We start from the raw sequence: 21,730 nt of genomic DNA, 5'->3' as shown, positions 1-21,730 counted from the left end.
CAGCCCTGCAAGCAGGTCCTCCAACTTGTAGGGAGAACTCGTGGGTTGGTGGCAGGATTGGCACTCCAGTCACTGTAAAAAAAACTCACCCTATTCCACTCCGTTTGAACTAACGTGTGCTGAGGTGCCTCCCTTTGCACGGCTGATCAGGGACCCTGAGGTGGTCTGTCGTGTGATGGGTGCTGCAATACAGGGTGACACAGGAGAAAGCAGTACTGCTGCCGCATAGCTCCAGAGTCTTGGGTTTGAATCCTGGCCTGCCTCCACTTGGCATGCTGGGTGCTATATATCAATAAAATCCATCCATTTTCTAACCCGCTGAATCTGAACACAGGGTCACGGGGGTCTGCTGGAGTCAATCCCAGCCAACACAGGGCACAAGGCAGGAACCAATCCTGGGCAGGACACACACACAAACACACCAAGCACACACTAGGGCCAATTTTAGAATCACCAATCCACCTAACCTGCATGTCTTTGGATTGTGGGAGGAAACCGGAGCCCGGAGGAAACCCACGCAGACACGGGAGAACATGCAAACTCCACACAGGGAGGACCCGGGAAGCGAACCCAGGTCTCCTAACTGCGAGGCAGCAGCGCTACCACTGCGCCACCGTGCCACCTATCAATAAAATGAACTATTATTATTATTATTATAATTATGGGTTATCCTCCTTAAGATGACCAATGACTCTCAATCGACCCCACGTGTAGGTTTATGTGTAAGTGTGCCCTTGTGACACCCCATGTATTGGGAAGAATGGTACCACACTAGGCACTGTGTGTCTTGTAGTTCGGGACCAATTGGGATCAGAATAGAGAGGAGTTAGGCAGGGGGGCACAGGCTCAAAAAGATGGTATTGCAAAAAGCAAAAGTGGGTTTTATTTACAGGTGCACAGAAAAAAAATATCAGGCGGGCTTTTTCACACAGTCATCACCGCAACTGACACACAAAACACAGAAACGACGTCGCCAAAAAAATAGTGAAAATGTGTAATATTAACAGGGCCATCTAAATGTATGGGCAATGGCCGGGGACCCCACGAGCATAAGGGCTCGCGATGTTTCTGATGCCAATGTATGTTTCTATTTTGCTATCAAAACAGGAGCCCCATAATGCTGGTAAGACAGCCCTGAATATTTACAGTGAATGTTGTAAGTCCCAAAATGAAAAAGAAACTTCTTCTTCTTCTTCTTCTCCTACTCCTCATTCAGCTGCTCCTATTTAGAGGTCGCCACAGCAGATCGTCCGTCTCCAACTACCACTGTCTTTCATATCTTTTTCTGTCACACCAACTGGACTTCACGTTCTGCCTCACCACATCCCTAAACCTCCTCTTTGCCCTTCCTCTTTTACTTTTGCCTCGCGGCTTCCATCCTCAACATTCTCTTCCTGACGTACCCCTCATCTCTACTCTGCACGGGCCCAGACCGTCTCCATCGAGCCTCCTTCACTTGGTCACCAGGCTGTGTTGTTCCTCTGATATCCTCATTCCTAATCACGTCTGCCCTCGTTACTCCAAGCGAAAAATCGTCACATCTTCAACTTGGCCACTTAAGCTCCGCCTCCTGTCTTCTCGCCAATGCCACCGTCTCCAAACCATACAAATGTAGGTGGTCTCACTTCCGTTTTATAGACCTTCCCTTTCACTCTTGCAGATACTTTTCTATCACAAGACAATAAATGTATGTACACTTACACTTTAAATAAAAATATAATCAGGAAGATACTACACAAAAAAACACAGTCCCCCAATTGTATGATCCACAAACAAATATTTACAAAGAGAAAAATAAGTGTACAGTATATACAAAAAGTGCACCACAAATCCAATTTATATAAATACTTCCACCAACACTAAACTATAACTAGGAGATCTTTACATCTATATATTGTGACAACTCCATGGGGGCGTGCCAGCCTCCCAACCCGACACAGACAGACACAAGAGGCACACTTACAAAAGTCACGCTTTTAATTTCTTGTTCTCTTTCCTAGCACAGTACCTTACACAGTACTCTTTTCTCCTTCTTTATTTCTTTCTCTTCTTCAGCCACCTCTACTCCTCCCTTCGCAAGCTCTGTCCTCCACCTCCCGACTCCGGCTCCCCGAATGGAGTGATACTCCCCTTTTTATATTGTACCCACATGTGCTCCAGGTGCTCCCTGATGATCTTCTTCCAGCATTTCCTGGTGTGGTGGAACAACAACAACAACAACATTTATTTATATAGCACATTTTCATACAAAAAAATGTAGCTCAAAGTGCTTTACATAATGAAGAATAGAAAATGAGACACAGTAAGAAAATAAAATAAGTCAACATTAATTAACATAGAATAAGAGTAAAGGTCCAATGGCCAGGGGGGACAGAAAAAACAAAAAAAAACTCCAGACGGCCGGAGAAAAAAATAAAATCTGCAGGGATTCCAGGCCATGAGACCGCCCAGTCCCCTCTGGGCAATCTACCTAACATAAATGAAACAGTCCTCTTTGTATTTAGGGTTCTCATGGAAGGATTTGATGATGATGATGATGATGATCACGTGGACTTCTGGCTTTTAGTCCATCAATGCTGGGGCATCATGGTGCTTTGAGTAGGTTGGTGGTGGCGCAGGCCGCCACCACAAAGAAACCGGAAAAAGAAACAGAAGAGAGAGTAGGGGTCAGTACGGATTTTAGAGCCACCATGAATAGTTATTATGATGAATTGAACATATAGAGTATCAGGATTAAGATAAAGTGAAGTTATAAAAAGGCCATGTTAAAGTAATGTGTTTTCAGCAGTGTTTTAAAGTGCTCCACTGTATTTGCCTGGCGAATTCCTATCGGCAGGCTATTCCAGATTTTAGGTGCATAGCAGCAGAAGGCCGCCTCACCACTTCTTTTAAGTTTAGCTTTTGGAATTCTAAGGAAGTGCTGCAGTCCGTGGTTCCGGAATCATCCTTCTTGTGTCCCGGGGGAGGTATTGCCTCTCGCCTGGTCTTTTCATCCTCTAGAAAATATACACCACAGTAAGGCTCAAGCCGCTATGCTTGATGTACTAATAGGTGTAAGCCACACCAAACTCTCACTCACCACCACAACTGAGTCAAATGATGCCCCCTGCAGGCAGGAGGAGTTTTTCATACTGGGGGAGCGTAACTTCCAACCAATCCTGCGTTACGCTACTCCCTTCCTCCAATTACGTGCTCCGCCATTCCCCTATAAGGCCTGTATCACACTGCATAGTGGCCTTTGTGGGCACACAAGCCCACCCACGACATGTTTCATCCAGACAAGCCGATCAGTTCTCCAGACTTACTCTAGTAAATTGTTCTTTTTGTAACTTTTGTTTTTCTCTAAAACAAATGCACGCATGCATGAAACGAATGCTCCACGATTCTGATTCCGCAACGACAGGTAGCTATGAAGACGCTCGCAGGCCTTTAGTGAACCTGTGTATGCCCAGCCGTCGGCGTCATACAGTGCAGTCCTGCTGGTGCAAAACTAAACCATTTGTGGAAATGCACACTCACACTTTAACTGTTTAAACTATTTAGTCCCGACTGCAAACAGGCTCCACCCCTTGGCCTCGTTTCTCTTCCCATTCCTGTAACTTCGTCTGTCTCCAATCTTGGAATCAAAATGGATACATTCCTGAAAATGGATGCTCAAGTCAACAGCACAGTAAAATCCTGCTTTTTCCATCTTAGGCGAATCGCCAAACTCAAGCCTATTCTTTCTAACCACCTCCTGGAATCAGTAATCCATGCATTCATTACGTCCCGGCTTGACTACTCAAATTCCTGCCTTTTTGGTATCAGTAAAGCCATGCTTTCTAGACTCCAACTGGCTCAAAATGCGGCTGCAAGGCTTCTAACTGGAAGTAGCAGAATCCAACACATTTCACTGATTTTGAAAACCCTACACTGGCTGCCGGTTAGATTCAGAATCGATTTTAAGATTCTCCTCCTAACCTATAAGGCATTAAACGGTCTAGCCCCTGCATATTTGAGTGTCTTGCTCCATTGTCACAATCACCATCGTGTTCTTAGATCCGCAGATCAGCTGCTCCTAACCGTTCCCAAGGCACGTTTTAAAGCTCGTGGTGAAAGGGCGAAAAAGCCACGTCTGTGCACCCAGGCTCTGGAACTCCCTGCCCTTAGTGGTTAGAAAAGCCGCTTCAGTCACCTCATTCAAATCTCGCCTAAAAACGCACTTCTTCACATTGGCTTTTACTTCTTAACCTGTCTCATTTTCCACTTGCCTTTTGCTATTTTCTCTATTTGATTTGGTCCCCTGACCTGTTTTTAGTATCTCTGTTTTAATTCTCTCTTAATGTTTGTTTTTAATATTTTGCTTTTATTCCTGCTTGTTGTAACTGTACAGCGTTTTGGTCAGTTGTAATGCTGTGTTTTTAAGCGCTCAACAAATAAATATGGTATGGTATGGTATGGTAAACAGTGTGATGGGTGGCCATGGTTATTACACCAACTGGATGAAAGGACCGGGGGAGAAAGAGCATCTGTGAGGCACTGCCTCCCCTGGGACGCTAGAGGGCAGCCCTCTTGGGTGACCGTGGCAAGACACGATGGGAGTTGGAGTTTGGTACCGCCCTGTTGGGTTCCATGGGGGCCACCAGGGGGAGCTGCAGAGCCTTGCCTTGAACTTTCATGACACCTGGGATTGATTCTAATGAGCCACCTGATGCACTCCCAGGAGCAACATAAAAGGGGCCGCCTCACTCCATTGAAGCGCCCTGAGTCGAGAGGAGGAGGTGGCCGAAGCTTCCCGGGAGGGAAGTGGAGACGGAGAAAGAGAGAAGAAAAGGACTGTGTGTTGCTTTGCTTTGCTTAATTGTTTTGTGCTGCTGTGGGGATCGAGGGAAAAGCGTGTTGTGTGCTACACTTATGTCGGGGTTGAGGTAGCTGGAGCGCCCCCTGGTTTCTACACAGGTAATTGCTGTTATTTTGCTAAGTGTAAGTCATTACATGCCACTCCTTTAAGTTGGCAATGCCTAGCAAGCAGACTACCACCGCCTTTTGATGGCTTAGCCACTTATCTGAGTTTGTTTACCAGTATAGCTTCATATACTTTCTCGTCAGATCCTGCCTTGTTGACCTAATTGTCATTCTTTTGTTTCGTAGATCCAGCAGCCATTTTTATTTATGTGATGGTAACTGTATTTCATAATTTCACGGATGGTAATTTTCCTCCTTATGTACAATACCTACCTTTTCACACTTGATTGTCAGATTCAGCTTGGTGCACATAACGGTCACCTTCACTTTTATAGAGCAGAAGCCCACTCTCACTCGATGGAATGGACATAACGATTACGTTCACTTTTGTAGACTTTACAAGTTCAGTACATTCAGTTTATCATCTCGGTGTTCACGTTTTGATTCTCAGAGTTGGTGGTCACAATCCACTTCACAGACTTGATGGTCAAATGCTGTTTCATCCATGATAGCCGCTCTCAGTTTAGTAGACATGGCGGTCACATCCATTTTCATGGACGTCATGACTGCATTTCATCTCATTGACCGAAATGTCAAATTCAGTTTCACTAAACCAAAATGACTGTATTCAGATTTATGGAATCGATGGTCACATTCAGTTTCCTTAGACCGCATGGTCACCTGAAGGTCTGATGTAGAGACACTGGTCAGATGCAGCTGAATGTAGTTAGTGGTCCCCAGCGTTGATCGCTGAGATTTTTCACAGCGAATTTGGTGGGTTTGCCGGTCACCTCGTTCAATGGATGATTGCCAATAAATCACACCGTGTGGCCAGCTTGGATGAATTTTGTTGTTCCCAGCACCCCTTGATGCTTTGAGAGGCCACTCTGACATCACAGAGCCGTAGCTGCCAATGCTGGATGAGGATGTCACTACCCAGCCAAATTTTCACACATTTGTACCTTAAGCGTTAGGGATTCCTGGACGAAACTGCTGTAATTCCCGGGTGAACAGGAACAGCGTGTAAAAGTGTAAAAATCGATCAAGAAATAACTGAGTTATAGTTGACAATAATTAAGTGGCACTTTTTTTGGCCCACAGTGTAGTGTGTTGCCGATTAATTCAGTCAACAACAGACCAGCAGCAGTCAGTCTCCCGGCTCCCACTAAGACTGAGCACAGCGGACTGGGAGGAGTCTGCACTCTGCAGCTCATGAATGCCGGGACGGGGCAGACTTCATTGACGTCTGTGGCATGTGCTGTTGACAGTACAGGCTGGTGTCAAGTTTCCAACTGGCGCAGAGCTCGGGTCCAGTTGGCAGTTGGAACATCAGTTGTTTGTGTTGAAAGCCTCATACGAATGGCTGAGTTGGTCGAGTTTAAAAACGACGGAGATTGGCAGCATTTTTTGCCCGACTGTGCCACCTACTTCAGTGGAGGCAGAGCGTGCTTTCTCAGCGGCTGGCATACTCTGCTTGAAGGTGTGCTTTCGCCTGGACGACCGCACACTCGACACGTTGTGCTTTCTATGCTCTTATTACCGCAACTAACTAGATACATGTACTTATATGACAGCATGAACTGCTTGCAGTTAAGGTTAGTCTTTTATTGGTGTCAACATATTGCAATAGCTTTATTAAAAATAAGTGTTGCTCATTCTAAAACTGTTCACATGTGAGATACCCGTGCACTGTGTCATTTCTGGGAGCCTGGAATTCCCGAATTCCCGGGAATGGATAAACCCGTCCAGGAATGGATTCCCTAGTAAGCGTTCCCCACCTGATACTTTATAGCTCTGCCCGATCTGCTTCGTGCTCACGTGAATAACTTATGGCATATCCACGCGTGTGTGACATCATAGTCACATTTGCACCCGATGTGCTTTTAAGAAAACTTGAAGTATTTTCATTTGAGGGGTACATTATCTGATTAAAATGAGAATATCGTGAAAACACTTCAGTATTCTGCAGAGATGTATTGTACGTTATGTAGTCAACTTCTGGATTAAGCAGGTTATGCTCCTCGCTATGTAGCGCAGACTGGGTAGTGACCGGGACAGCCCCCCTGAGTATACACCGCCGATCCCACACATCGCAGTATTTGTAGGGGGTTAGTTAGTCATAGCGATGGGAGCTCGGGAGACACAGAGACAGAACTTGGACTTTAATTTTAACTCGAGCAGACATGACAGCTCACTTTAAGCCACAATAATCGGTTCAGCATGGTTGGCAGACGCTTCCCAAGCCTTCAAGAACACTTTAAAGACCCTTGCACCATTATTATCCACTCAAAAATAGTTTGGCCCCATTAACTTCAATACATTTTACAGAGGAGTCAAACGCGTTTCGCCATTTTCACTGAACTCGAGGCAAAGAGAATTCAGGGGAGTCCACTCATCGCTTGCGGTCACATTCAGTTTTGTAGACTCTAATGGCTGCATTGAGTTTCATAGTCCAGATGGATGACATATTGAAATCTGTAGACTTTCTATTCACATTCATTAATGATTAGGTTGATTTTTATAAACTTTGTGGACATACCGTGTAAGGTCTGACACTCTTGATGGTCCCATAAGCTCCCTTCAGCTTGATAGACACTATGATGAGATCGGTTCCCACACACCTCTCTGAGTACCGCCATGCCACTCTGTCATTGTCACATTGTCTTAATTTGCGTGTCCTTGTGTTCTTCTGCTCACTGAAGTATTATGGTTTTCCAAAAGCTGACGTGGTTTCTTCTATAATCTCCATCTGCCAACTAAATGAGAACGTTGCTTGCAATTACAGAAGTGTTTTCTCTTCACTGTCTCCAGGGTCACCTACTCGGGTGTGGTTCGAATCCCATCATGTACTTCCGTTTGTGCTTGGTTTTGGCCATCATCATCGGGGTCTCAGAAGGTCAGAAGCGACGCCCCACAACGGATGAATGGGACTACAAAGATGGATGTAAGATGATGCTAATAATTGTATAGAAATATTAGTGTGATCAACTAGCGACGCACTGCATGTACACGGTTTAAATCTTCTAGTGGTTGTTATAAAATGAAACTTCCTCCAAGGCAAGAAATGGTCGTGAGACCTCCAAAAGCTGCCAGGATCTCCACTTCCCCCACCTTCACCCAATTAGACCCCAAATACAACCTGCTGGCTTCAAATGGAGCAGGACCAAAAATGGGGAGCTTTACCAGCTGGGATGCAAAGTGACTTTCTATTCCAGCGCTTTGTGCAGGGACACTTCAATAAAATAAAATATACAGTAGATGATAACTTAACTGAATTCTTATTATTTTTCCATTAGTAGCCAAACTGGTCCGAACTTACCTACTGTGTATGACCACTTGATGAAAGTGAACACAATGGCTATTAAACCCTGTGGGTCAAAAATGAATGGGATGTCACTGAATGGAAGGGCCAAGCTCTCCTTGTAGGTGATTTGATTGCTCTGTTTTAGTTGAAAATGTAGAAAACGATTCAAATGAAATCCTGTGGCTATTCCAAATTTTTCCAAACCCCTTTCATTTAAAGCAATTTTTCCCCAAAAAATAAAAATGCAGCACCAAAGACAGCATCAACATGCGCCATTGTAAATGTAAAATGACAGCGGAGCAGAAATGATTGTGAAAGAGTAAAAAAAAATGCTTTAAATTTAAATTCTAGTCATTTAAATATTCTTTTTTTTTTTATAAGTAGGGGTCACTTCAGAAAAAAAAAAGAAATCGTAGTAAGAGAAACCAAAAGTTCCAGTGAACCAAATTGGTGGAGTCCTATGTGTTTCTGGCCTATCATAAAAAAATTTCTTGTAATTGGTTGACCCAAATGGCCCCCATTTTTGTTTAGATAACACCAAACTGCATACAAATTGACAGAACTAGTGTAACAATAACCTTAGTGATTACAACAAACCTGTTACGACAACAATGACCACTAGAGGGGGATATACCATGAAACCCTGGCTAGATCTATAAGGCCAACACAGGATCTTAACTCTTTCAGGGCAGATGTCAACTTTTGTCGAAATTCAGGGGTAGAGGACGGTAATTAGCTGTGTGCACTGTGACAAAACTCGGCGTTACGTTTTAGTTTAACTTTCTTTAAAGTTAGCTTTGTTGATTTGACCGAGATTTCCAGCATGTGCATGAGTAGCAAAGAGCAAGCAATCCCTCATTTGGCATCGACATCTGGCGAGAGACACAATGCAAAATACTCTGTGGATGAACCTTTGCGTATCATATCGCTGAGTCAGACTTGGAGTTGTCGGATTTTGATGTAAGTGATGTGGAGATCGAAAACGAAAGTGAGGGAGCAGAATCAGCCGATCGTGGTGCTGAACATGTCGGTATAGCTAATGCACCAGGAAGGACTGGCTTTTACGATGACAAGAGATACAAACTAGATTGCGCCAGACTGCAACGGCTACTGCTGCGCGTATTCCTACAGATCATCGAGCTGCTCCCCCGCCAGAGACGTCGAACGGGCACCAACAGCAGCCACAACATGCCGCAAAAGACATTTTATGTTGATTTATTTGTGAAACCATTGCTTTGTGTGCTTTTCAGAAAACTGGAAAAAATATTCAGCCCTCTAAGAGTTAATAAAAGAAAAGGTTTATTCTCACACAAAAGATCTTCAACAAGAATAAAGTTCCATAGAGCACAACAAGGCCAAAGATTTTGCCCAAAACCATAAGGCAAAACATCCAACAGAGTGGTCAATAGACAGAGCAACAAGTTCAGAAATCCAATAAATCGCAATAAGCACAGCAGAGAGCCTCAAGTGCTCGTGACTGAGCCACCAGGATCTGCAGGATACCTCACCTTTATGGGGTCGAGGGCGGTCCCTGGGGGTGATTGGCAGGTGGCCCGCCTCTCGATGAACCGCCTACAAAACACAGGGCACACAACAAAGGCTCAGAGACTCTTCTGTCACAGTCAGGGATTCTCTACTGGCTGGGGTTCAAATTCATGTTTTGTGTCGTCTTTGTTAATTTTTGATTCTTTTGTATGTGTTGGTTTTATTGATGTTTATGCTTTATTGATTGTGTTTATTTTTCAGTGTTTCATGTATGTTGTGGGTGGTCCCCAAGAGGACTGCCAACCAGTTTTCATCCCAATATAATGAATATTTATTCCTCTAACTTGAAGAGTACAAGGAGATTCTGCTCAAGCTTTATAACACACTGGTGAGGCTTCATCTGGAGTCCTGGGTGCAGTTTTGGTCTCCAGGTTACAAAAAGGACATAACAGCACTAGAAAAGGTCCAGAGAAGAGCGACTAGGCTGATTCAGGGCTACAGGGGACGAGTTATGAGGAAAGATTAAAAGAGCTGAGCCTTTACAGTTTAAGCAAAAGAAGATTAAGAGGTGACCTGATTGAAGTGTTTAAAATTATGAAGGGAATTAGTCCAGTGGATCGAGACTGTTATTTTAAAATGAGTTCATCCAGAACACGGGGACACAGTCAGAAACTTAAGGGTAAATTTCGCACAAACATTAGGAAGTTTTTTTTCACACATTGAACCACAGACACCTGGAATAAGTGAGCAAGTAGTGTGGTGGGCCGTAGAACTTTAGGGACTTTCAAAACTTGACTCAGTTATTTTTTATGAAGTGACGAGCTTTGTTGGGCTGAATGGCTTGTTTTCATCCTGATTGTTCTAATGTTCTAATTTAACCTCTAAATAACATTTCCTTATGTCGTTCCCTCGCTTAACAAAGAAAAATCTGTGTTCTTATTATTGGAAACAACCTAGAAAACACACAAAGAACTTAACAATATAGTCTTTCTAACCATCACCAAATTTTAAAAAAGCTTTGGTAGGGTCGTAGGGTGACAAACTTGTTCCTGAGCTGGCAGAAATGGAACGTCTTCAACAGACAAAAGCTCTTCCTCATTCGTCCCAGGAATTCCAGCTGAACAACAGGATTAGTGTTTGTGTTTTGCCCTAAATGAGTCAAGTTCTCTTTACCAAAATGTGCCCCGGCTTTCTGTGGCATCTCAGTAGTTTGGACATAGTGGGGTGAGCCAGAGAGCGCAGTCAAGTGAAGTATCTTTTGGTTAGGTGGTCCTGGAATGAGTGGCATAGTGGGCTAGCTAGTATGGAGTGGAGAAGTGTATCTCTTAGGACGATTATAATGGACAACTGGTAACTATGTAGGTTGTAAAAGGCACCTTGTATGACAAGTGACACAAAAGTCACCCTTAGATGAACCCATGTGCTCCTCAATAGAAAAACATAAGACAACTTGTAATTGTGTAGGCATCTTGTACAATAAGTGACACACAAGAAGAACATAGATGAACCCATGTGCTCCACAACAGAAGAGAATGGGACAACTTGTAACTTTATACGCTCTAAGCGGCACCTTGTGTGACAAGTGACACAAAAATCACCCATAGATGAACCCATGTGCTCCTCAATAGAAAAACATAAGACAACTTGTAATTGTGTAGGCATCTTGTACAATAAGTGACACACAAGAAGAACATAGAAGAACCCATGTGCTCCACAACAGAAGAGCATGGGACAACTTGTAACTTTGTAGGCTCTAAGAGGCACCTTGTATGACAAGTGACACAAAAGTCACCCTTAGATGAACACATGTGCTCCTCAATAGAAAAACATAAGACAACTTGTAATTGTGTAGGCATCTTGTACAATAAGTGACACACAAGAAGAACATAGATGAACCCATGTGCTCCACAACAGAAGAGCATGGGACAACTTGTAACTTTGTAGGCTCTAAGAGGCACCTTGTATGACAAGTGACACAAAAGTCACCCTTAGATGAACACATGTGCTCCTCAATAGAAAAACATAAGACAACTTGTAATTGTGTAGGCATCTTGTACAATAAGTGACACACAAGAAGAACATAGAAGAACTCATGTGCTCCCTAATAGAAGAATATAGGACAACTTGTAACTTCATAGACTTTCAAAGGCAGTGACACAAAAATCATTCATAGACAAACCCATGTGCTCCACAATAGAAGAGCATAGGACAACTTGTAACTTCATAGGTTCTAAAAGTCACCTTGTACAATAAGTGACACAAAAATCATCCATAGATGATCCCCTGTGCTCCACAATAGAAGAACGTGGCTCAGCTTGCAATTTTGTAGGTTCTAAAAGGCACCTTGTGCAATAAGTGACACAAAAGAAGAACATAGAAGAACCCACATGCTCCACGATAGAAGAGCACAGGACAACTTGTAACATCATGGGTTCTAAAAGTCATCTTGTAGGTTAAGTGACACAAAAGTCATCCACATAAGAACCCATGTGCTCCTTAATTTCCAGTGAGGGGACACTTTCTGACGTTATGACCACCTGGAGAGTACATCTGACGTCTGACAAGGCAGTCACATACATGTTTCTGTTGTCCCCACTATAATTGAACCCTTCAGTGACAACATATCTTCACAATAATAAGCCTTTCTATATCAGGGCCCCAACCTGAAAGAGCAGCAGAAGAGATTCCTTTTACCTTAATGAAGCCTTCACTGCTTTTCAAAACATGAAGCAAAAACCTAACGGCATTAAATGCATGGCAGAGATGCAGAAAGTGACCCCACTGTAAATGATAATTTATCTTCATCTTAATTGTCTTCTCTGAGCCATGCTTTAATTGCATTCTATTACGAGTGTAGAAAAATCATTGAAAATCCCAGCCCGGACTGAATAATGAGGCATATTAAACGTAAAGCTGGTGTTTAAGTGATTGCATCTAATTACCCATGATCAGTCTGTGCTTTTATGGGCTCTGTTTCTCTAAAGGATGCTATTTTTACAAATGAGTCCCAGAAATATTTGGATATTGCGGAGTGCATCCCACCTGCTATCAGCTGCAATTGCTAAAGATATCATCCTAATTTTAAATGTGTTTTTGCAGCCTTAGTTATCAATGAGAAGGGAAAGGAAAATGCTGTGCCAGTCTAAAATGGCGCGTTTTGCCTGAAAACTGAAAAGAGGTTGCGATGGTATTTTGTGCCCCTTGTGGTTGAGTGAGGTATGACAGCAGTCCAAAGTAAATGTTGGGGCGCCAATCGGGTCACCCCTTTTAATTATGGTGCAAACAAAAATCAAAACAAATGGGCACATGAAAGTTCTTTCAAATAACAAAACTAGTTGGGCCGCTGTAACCTTGGATCTCTCTCTGGAGAGGTCTGCGCCCCGTCCAGTGGTCCAAATGAGAAACTTCCTTCTAGGAGCACCCTGGTTTTATAGTCCTCTGACGGGAAGAGGGAGAGTCAGTTGCCCTCGTTGGGTGTCTTCTCAGGGCTGTGGGTGGAAAAGGAGGCAATACTGTTATTGACAGCGCCCCTTGTGTCCTGGGGTGGTATTGCTTACCTCATGGCCAAAGTCTCTTCTCGCGGGACTTGAAATTACCTCTTTGAAAAAGTCTCGTCGTAGGATTTCCTTTTTAATAGAGAGATATTAATAATTATAATAATACATTTTATTTATATATGTCTCACTCTCTTCCCTGTGTACTTCTTCTTTGGATGGTTGCTTCTTCTAATGTGCCATTAACTCTTAACATTTCCGATTTGGGTCTTCTTGCTGTTTCAGCGGATAAGGTCAGCATGAAAGGAGTCGCCAATCTGACTCAGGTCCTGGACAACTGGCGGTATGACATCCTCACCCAGATGAAGAATATGCTTCAGAATGACCACAAGTCTCTGCTGCCAGACTATGCGAGGTGAGACAGCGCGGCGAGGCACGCTACGGCTACGTATCATTTCAGAAACTCAGACAATTCGTCTCCATTGTCGCCTTTTGTCCACACTACCCCGGTGTTTTTTTTTTGAATCCCTCAAAAACAGAGACATTTTGGGAACGCTCTCCAGAGCTGAAAGCTCAATAAAACACCGGCTCAGCATTGCAGCGTGGACGGGTGAAAATGCTTTTTGAAAAATGCTCTGATTGGTTCTGGCTTATCACATGGCAACTCCCTGATTGGATAGTTGGTGCTCCGTGTAGTGCTGTAAAATGCCGCCGTACTCGCACTGACAGGACTCCCAGTCTGTTTTCTCAGCTGCTTTACTCGCTTTATACTCCCACGTTACTTTGGACAACAATTCTCCTCCAAAAATGAGGGCTGGTAAGTCAGTGGCCAGGACCAGGCAGCAGCTCAAAGCCCACGAGGCCAACCTGGAGGCTGGAGTTAAGTAAATAAATAAATATACACACACAACACACACTGAAGTTACCACAAAGGAAAAAAAATGTTTTAAAGCAATAAAAGTTCTGGCTTGGCTATCACAGCCCCATGCAGACGTATTGCTGTTGGTATAATGGAGCCCCCCATAGCATTTCTTGACCCACTTCTGCTGAATACAGTAATCCATTTGTGAAAGTTCACAGTGTTAGTGTGTCACAGAGAGGATGTGCAGCATTGTTCATAATGGCATTCAGTTTTGTTTGGTGATGTCACCTCAGCGTGAAATCAAATCTCAGTCCAGGCTCTTTTCATGTGTAGGCTCTAGCTGGTGGGATGAGCTGCTCACCTCCATTCCTAACTTCTGATTCCCTCATCGTGTTTAAGAAGCATCTGAAGACTCTTGTTTGGTGAATGTCTGCCTAACTGATATTAGATGTTAGGTTTTTAAAACCAGGGAGGTGCAACATGCTTGCATTTGGTTCTGAACTTTATCCATGTGATGATCATTTTGTAACTTTGTCCTGCAATACTTACCCTCAATCAGTCCCGGACTGACGTTTACTCGATTATGTTGACCTCTCTTTTTAAGTTGCTTTGGATAAAAGTGTCAGCTAAGCAGTCAGTCATGATCCAACCCGCTATATCCTAACACAGGGTCATGGGGGTCTGCTGGAGCCAATCCCAACCAACAAAGGGCGCAAGGCAAGAACAAACCTTAGGCAGGGTGCCAGTTCACCACAGGGCACACACACCCACACAATTTTGAATCGCCAATGCACCTGACCTGCATGTCTTTGGACTGTGGGAGGAAACCCAAGCAGACACGGGGAGAACATGCAAACTCCACACAGGGAGGACCCAGGAAGCGAACCCAGGTCTCCTTACTGCGAGGCAGCAGCGCTACCCACTGCGCCACCGTGCCACGTCAGCTAAGAAAATAAATGTAAATGTAAATAAATAGACAAGTTAGAAAAAAATGAATGGATGTCCGTATCTGACACATTCTTCTTCTTCTTCTTCTCTCTCTCCTCCTAGGATTGAACCTCTCTCCGAGGCCCTGAATGATCTCTACAAAGAGTTTAACGCTCTCAAGGAACGTCTGGGGGAGCTCAGTGAGAAGTTTACCCCAATTGAGACCTTCATAGAAGAGTCAAAGAAAACCCAAGTGCCTAAGAAGAAGACCATCATCCCTAAGAAGAAGACGACTGCCTGAGGACTTCTTCTCTCTGTTCTCTCTCTCTTGCTCTCCCTCTCTCTCCCTCTCTCTCTCTCTCTCTAGTTTAACCCCCCAATAAAACCTAAGATCCCACCACCAATCAAGCAGATCCAAGCTTCAGTACAATTTGTGTTCAGATGTTTTTAAGTCAAAGTACCTCAACATCTAAAAGGCACTACATGTCCGAACTCTTTGACTCGTACGGACGGACCTTCAGAATGTGAACTTATATATAAAATGCTAATGTCTGTCTGCCACCTGATTACTTGTGAAATACTGGAGCTAAAACCTTGGTTTTAATCAAACGCTTATGACCTGATGTGTTCTGGAATTACAAAAAAAAAAAAAAAAATAGCGTCAATCTGGTGGGCACTTTACTGTAATTAAAGTATGGTCCTCGAAGCCCATCTATTGATAATTCAGAATTCATAATCAAGTGTAAGTTCTATGCATTCTGTAGGACCATAGGTCTACGTCAGGGGTGCCGAACTCCAGTCCTGGAGGGCCGCAGAGGCTGCAGGTTTTCATTCTTACCATCTTCTTAATTAGTAACCAGTTTTCGATGCTAATTAACTTCTTTAGCCTTAGCTTTAATTAGCTTGACTCAGGCCCCTTAGTTGTTTTTTCCTTAATAATTCTTTTAATTAATAGTAATTCTTTGCATTTATATAGCGCTTTTCTCACTACTCAAAGCACTCAGCAATTGCAGGTTAAGGGCCTTGCTCAAGGGCCCAACAGAGCAGAGTCCCTTTTGGCATTTACGGGATTCCAAGCGGCAGCCTTCTGATTGCCAGTGCAGATCCCTCGCCTCAGAGCCATCACTCCACTTTAACTAGCAGCCGGACAGTAATGAGACATAAAAGAAGCAGGACATGACCAGCTCACCTGTACCCATCAAACAAAATCTGAAAATAAAGATGAAAGTCTAAGTAAGGTTACCAAAACATTTTAGGAGTTCGTAGAAAAAAACAATATCAACAGTTCTGGAAATGTCTGCTGTGGCAAAAAGAGAGCAGCAACAAGCCATGGAATTCAGTCTTCTTCTTCTTCTTCTTTCAGCTGCTCCCGTTAGGGGTCGCCACAGCAGATCATCTTCTTCCATATCTTTCTGTCCTCGTCATCTTGCTCTGTCACACCCATCACCTGCATGTCTTCTCTCACCACATCCAAAAACCTTCTCTTAGACCTTCCTCTTTTCCTCTTCCCTGGCAGCTCTATCCTTAGCATTCTTCTCCCAATATACGCCATCATATCTGCTAACTCTCTCCCCTTACCAGTCATACCGCCAACATTCAAAGTTCCTACCCTCAGTTCCACTCTCTTTACTTTCCTCCTCTCCACCTGCCTCTGGACACGTCTCCCCCCTCTTCTTCTCTTCCTTCTTCTTCTTCGCCCAACAGTAGCCCAATTTCCGCCAGCACCCTGTTGGCTAACAGTACTGGTGGCAGTCGTTGTTAACCCGGGGCTCGACCGATCCGTTATGGAAATTTGTATTGTTGTCTGCATATTGATTTGGCAAAATTTTACACCGGATGCCCTTCCTGACGTTACCCTCCCCATTTATCCGGGCTTGGGACCGGCATGAAGAAACACACTGGTTTGTGTATCCCCTGTGGCTGGGTTAAGCCATGGAACTGAATAACGGGTTTAATTAACAGCAAGAATCAGCTTCTCATTAAGGAACTGGTTGGAGTTTGAAGCCCCAATTTAGCTGGTCATCTGTTGGCTCGTTTCCTGTCTCATTTCTGTTTGTCTGCCATTTAATGAAGAAAAGAATCAATTCAGAGGACTGAATCCTTAAAAACAGGGCTATTAAAATGAAGGGGAAAGGAGTTAATTAGCAGTGCAAACTGGGCACTGATTAGGGAAAGGGTCAGAATGAAAACCTGCAGCCACTGTGGCCCTCCAGGCCTGGCGTTTGACACCTGTGGTCTACGTGTTTAACTGGTAACTTGACATTTTTCGATGGAATACAGACCGAGACGAAGATACAGGTTTAAGATAACAACCCGCTTATAAACTCTCAGCCCCTGAATCGCAAACACATCCTTCCCTGATGGCTCCGTTGCTTCTTTCGCGGAGCCAACTTTCCTGTTGCCGGCTTTGTGTTCTTTTCTTTTGATCTCGGCCACGCTTTTGATCTTTTTTTTGCTGAAGCCAGGTGCAAGCGAATGCACTGCTGTTTAACCGAGTCACATGCGACTACATTACACAGAGCCAGACATCAAACAGAATTTCGCTCCGGCAGGTTGCTGCGTAAAGACAGTGAGTCAAACGGCGGGTGAAGAGCTCGGCTGTCTCCTGTGGCAGTAGCAGATTGGGAAATTGATTTTTTTAGAGGCGCTTAACCCGTCCCAGTGAGAGCCAAAAAAAATTGAGAAATGGAGCCATGCCCTTAATGACCAGCTCCGGCCATTCGTCTTAAAGCCAACATGAAATGGTGGAAACATGGCGCCATTCATAATACCCGACGGTGAATTTAGAATATTAGGAAGCCGTCATTTCCGTCATCTGATCAAAAACATAAGGCACATTATGCCACCGAGTAAAGCCATCTCTCTTTTCAGTGCTCTCTTATCTGTGCTAATTGGAACCACTTAGAAAATCAAGATGGCTCATTTGCAGAATGGCGTTACAGACGCCTGAAACGTCTTAACGCGACTTAAAGGACGCGCTGCAGCCAGAATAGATGTCAGCAAAATTTCAATAGCTGTTTTAACAAATGAACTGCTTTTTAATTTTACAAAAGCACACAAGCTATATGCTGACTTGTTTTCCTAGCATGTATACAAACTATCGGTCTAGAAGGCCCACTCTGGTATCAGGAATTCAAAAAACACAGAGCTAGAGATGTTTCATTTTTCAATAGGCTGCATTGATGAGCCCACTCTGCACGTCTGGTAAAGTGTCGTATTTTTAACAGCGTGTTTACACACTAGAGGGCCCACTCTGAAATTATAACTGAGGAAGAAAAATATCCCACGTTTTAGTAACGTGTTTCCGGACTGCCATTTTTCTATTAGTTTAAAGAGTCTGGAATTACAACACAGCTCAAGTCATAAGTGATAAGCGGGCACATAAAGGCTACTCATCTACAAGGCTTATTCTGAAACTGCAGCAGAGATACCTAGTGATACCAGCAACAAGTGTGAATAAAGACAGAACACAAAAGAAATGAGGATTGGGTCTCACAGGGCGACCCAATCGATTACAATTGTTCCAAAAGAAATAATCAGCAGGTGTTGTTTAGAAGGACGGCACGGTGGTGCAGTGGGTAGCGCTGCTGCCTTGCAGTAAGGAGACCTGGGTAAGCTTCCTGGGTCGTCCCTGCATGGAGTTTGCATGTTCTCCCCGTGTCTGCATAGGTTTCCTCCCACATTCTAGGTGCATTGGCAATTCCAGATTGTCCCTAGTGTGTGCTTGGTGTGTGTGTGTGTGCTACCTCGCAGTTAGGAGACCTGGGTTCGCTTCCCGGGTCCTCCCTGCCTAGAGTTTGCATGTGCTCCCTCTATCTCTTGTCCCTAGTGTGTGCTTGGTGTGTGTGTGCACCCTATGGTGGGCTGGCACCCTGCCCAGGGTTTGTTTCCTGCCTTGTCCCCTGTGTTGACTGGGATTGGCTCCAGCAGACCCCTGTGACCCTGTAGTTAGGATATAGCAGGTTGGATAATGGATGGATGGATGAATGCATTGCAGCTAGACAAAGGACTGACGAAAACAGGTCTGGGCTCCGTCCGGATGCCCTGTTTAATGTCCTGAACTGAAATGAAAACAATTAATTATATTTTAATGAAGGTGGTCATCATGATAAGGTTGGTGGCACTGGTGATAAGATGCTTCAGAGGTGGAGCTCCGTCCTCTTCCCAAGTAGGTCTGACAATGAAGGCCGACTTGCGGTTCAAAAGTGGGTTAAGCAGTCGGGGGACTCGAGGGGATGTGGCTTATGTGACGTCACTCACCTTCCGACTGCTTCTTTTCCACTCTAGAGGAAACGGAAAGCATGTCAGTCGTGTTGTGTCTTCTCCCTGGAATCAACCCAAAGCGTTACCCATGAGGCACTGCTCAGGCTCAGTATGCAAGCTGTCAGCCTAAAGAGCCCAATCAGAAATTACAATAGAGGTCTAGTAATGTGTGTCCATCCTCACACTTTAATTGGACGTCTGAAAGTTATTAACTTTAAGCAGCCCATTTTGGAACTGTAATAGGGATCTAGATTTAGAAATATATAAGACACTAATTTCATTACCTGTCAAAAGAAATGTTAAAACCTTAGATATTTGATATCTCTTGCCTTACATATGCCCTCAGAGTTCGTCGCATATTTTTCTTCAGTATTCTGGTGCATCTCAACCCGTCTTGGCTGGGGCTTCCGCTCTCGATTGCATGACTCTGTCATTTTGAGGTGCGTAGCTCGCCTCTTGTCCTCTTTTTGACTACCACCAATGGTAGATGGACCCCCATTACCCGCTATGAAAACATCACTCATATTCTTGGAAATACATCACCATGTTTGAAGGCGACTCTCAGTGTTCCTCCTATGCCTTTCCTCAGTATTCTCGTGTGTGCCCATCTCCACGTTTTGTGTGGATCGTGTTGTATTGTGGCAACCATAGTAAAAACGACCAATCAGATTGCAACACACATATCCCTGTAAAGCCGGCTTCACGGATTCTGCTCGCCTCCAGTCCACTTTCTGACTGTCAAGAATGTTAGATGGGCTGCTGTCGCCCAATTCCTTCAGATTCTTGCAAATACATTCCGTGTCTGAAGGCGACTCTCAGCATTCCTCCTACGCCTTTCCTGGATAATCCTCATGTGTGTCAACCTTCGTCGCCCAGCACACCCTGTCTCGATTGTGTTTAACTGAGCAACCACAGCAAAGCTGACCAATCACACCATAATCAAACCGACCAATCAGATTGCTCAGAGGGACTGGACACACACATATCCCTGTAAAGCCGGCTTCACGGATTCTGCTCGCCTCCAGTCCACTTTCTGACTGTCAAGAATGTTAGATGGGCTGCTGTCACCCAATTCCTTCATATTCTTGCAAATACATTCCGTGTTTGAAGGCGACTCTCAGCATTCCTCCTACGCCTTTCCTGGATAATCCTCATGTGTGTCAGCCTTCGTCGTCCAGCACATCCTTTCTTGATTGTGTTTAACTGAGCAACCACAGCAAAGCTGGCCAATCACACCATAATCAAACCGACCAATCAGATTGCTCAGAGGGACTGGACACACACATATCCCTGTAAAGCCTGCTTCTCAGACTCTGTCATTTCGAGGTGCATTTGCTTTTTTGACTATCACCAATGGCCCACCTTTGTTCACGTCACTCATATTCTTGGATATACGTCCCATGTTTGAAGGCGACTCTCAGCGTTCCTCCTACGCCTTTCCTGGGTGTCCTTCTGTGTGTCAGTTTCCCTTTGCCTACCACTTCCTGTCTCATTTGTTTTTGAGTGCAAAACTGGCCAATCAGACCAAAATCAAACTGACCAATTATATTGCTCAGAGGGATCAGACACCAAGACAGACATTAGCATTTTATTATATAGATTTAAAAGCCCACACTTTCATTGTAAAAAGCAGGCTTTGAAATTAAATGGATTTTCAGCATTTTCAACAGCACCACCACTACCTTTGAGACCGTAACAGAGATCTGCAAAATTGTTAATAGTGTGTCTATAGAAGTTATCAGTCTGAAGGACCCACTTTGAAATCAGAAATCAAAATAACAGTCTAGTGGTCTTCGCTTTTGACAGCAGGCATTCAAGCTGTAAGTCTGAAGAGCCCACTCTATAATCACAGTGGGAGTCTAGTGAGGTGTCTCATTTTTAACGTGCTAAGGAGACCACCACAGAATGAAAAATGTGCAGTGATTTAATAATGTGCTTACAGACTACCATTCTAAAAACCACAAGAGAGAGCAGGTCATAAGCTTAACGCACCGTTCTGCATACACACGCCATCAAACTACAAGGACCTTTCAGAGGGATCCAATAGTCGGACTCAATTCTAATGTCCATTTTTATTAATGTCTCTACATGATTAGAGGTGGAGTAGCATGTACAGTATAATAATAGTGTCAGTCAAGAGCCCCATCTATAAATGAAACAGAGGCCTATAGATGTTTGTCCATTTTAATAGCATACAGTATCTTCAAGCTACCAGTTTAAGTGGCCCACTATGAGACGGCAGTACGGGTCTGGTAGTACCCAATGTGTTTAGTAGCGAGCATACACACTATCAGCCTGAAGAGCTCACTTCCATGAATATGCATCATTTTTAACAGCGTCTATGCCCACTGTCAGTCTGAAAGGTCCGCTTTAAAGTGCAGCAGAGATGTACTAATAGGCCTCATTTTTAATGGTGTGTATGGACGCTATCAGTCTAAAGAGGCTCCTTTG

General features: G+C 44.0%; 1 protein-coding gene across 1 annotated transcript in view; it reads left to right on the top strand.

The window, feature by feature from the left end:
- Nucleotides 1-15,672, top strand: part of si:ch211-76l23.4 — a 32,704-nt gene extending 17,032 nt beyond the window's left edge. Inside the window, exons 2-4 of the mRNA XM_039775564.1 lie at nt 7,756-7,888; nt 13,513-13,642; nt 15,140-15,672. Of these exons, the coding sequence (XP_039631498.1) occupies nt 7,756-7,888; nt 13,513-13,642; nt 15,140-15,317 (441 nt within the window). The 3' untranslated portion in view covers nt 15,318-15,672. The remainder of the gene's footprint in view (nt 1-7,755; nt 7,889-13,512; nt 13,643-15,139) is intronic.
- The last annotated feature ends 6,058 nt before the right edge of the window (nt 15,673-21,730 follow it).

Source organism: Polypterus senegalus, chromosome 13 (genome assembly GCF_016835505.1).
Source record: "Polypterus senegalus isolate Bchr_013 chromosome 13, ASM1683550v1, whole genome shotgun sequence".
Classification (NCBI taxonomy): domain Eukaryota; kingdom Metazoa; phylum Chordata; class Cladistia; order Polypteriformes; family Polypteridae; genus Polypterus; species Polypterus senegalus.
Note: the sequence above shows the minus strand (reverse complement) of the source record. Positions and strands in the feature narration are given on the sequence as shown.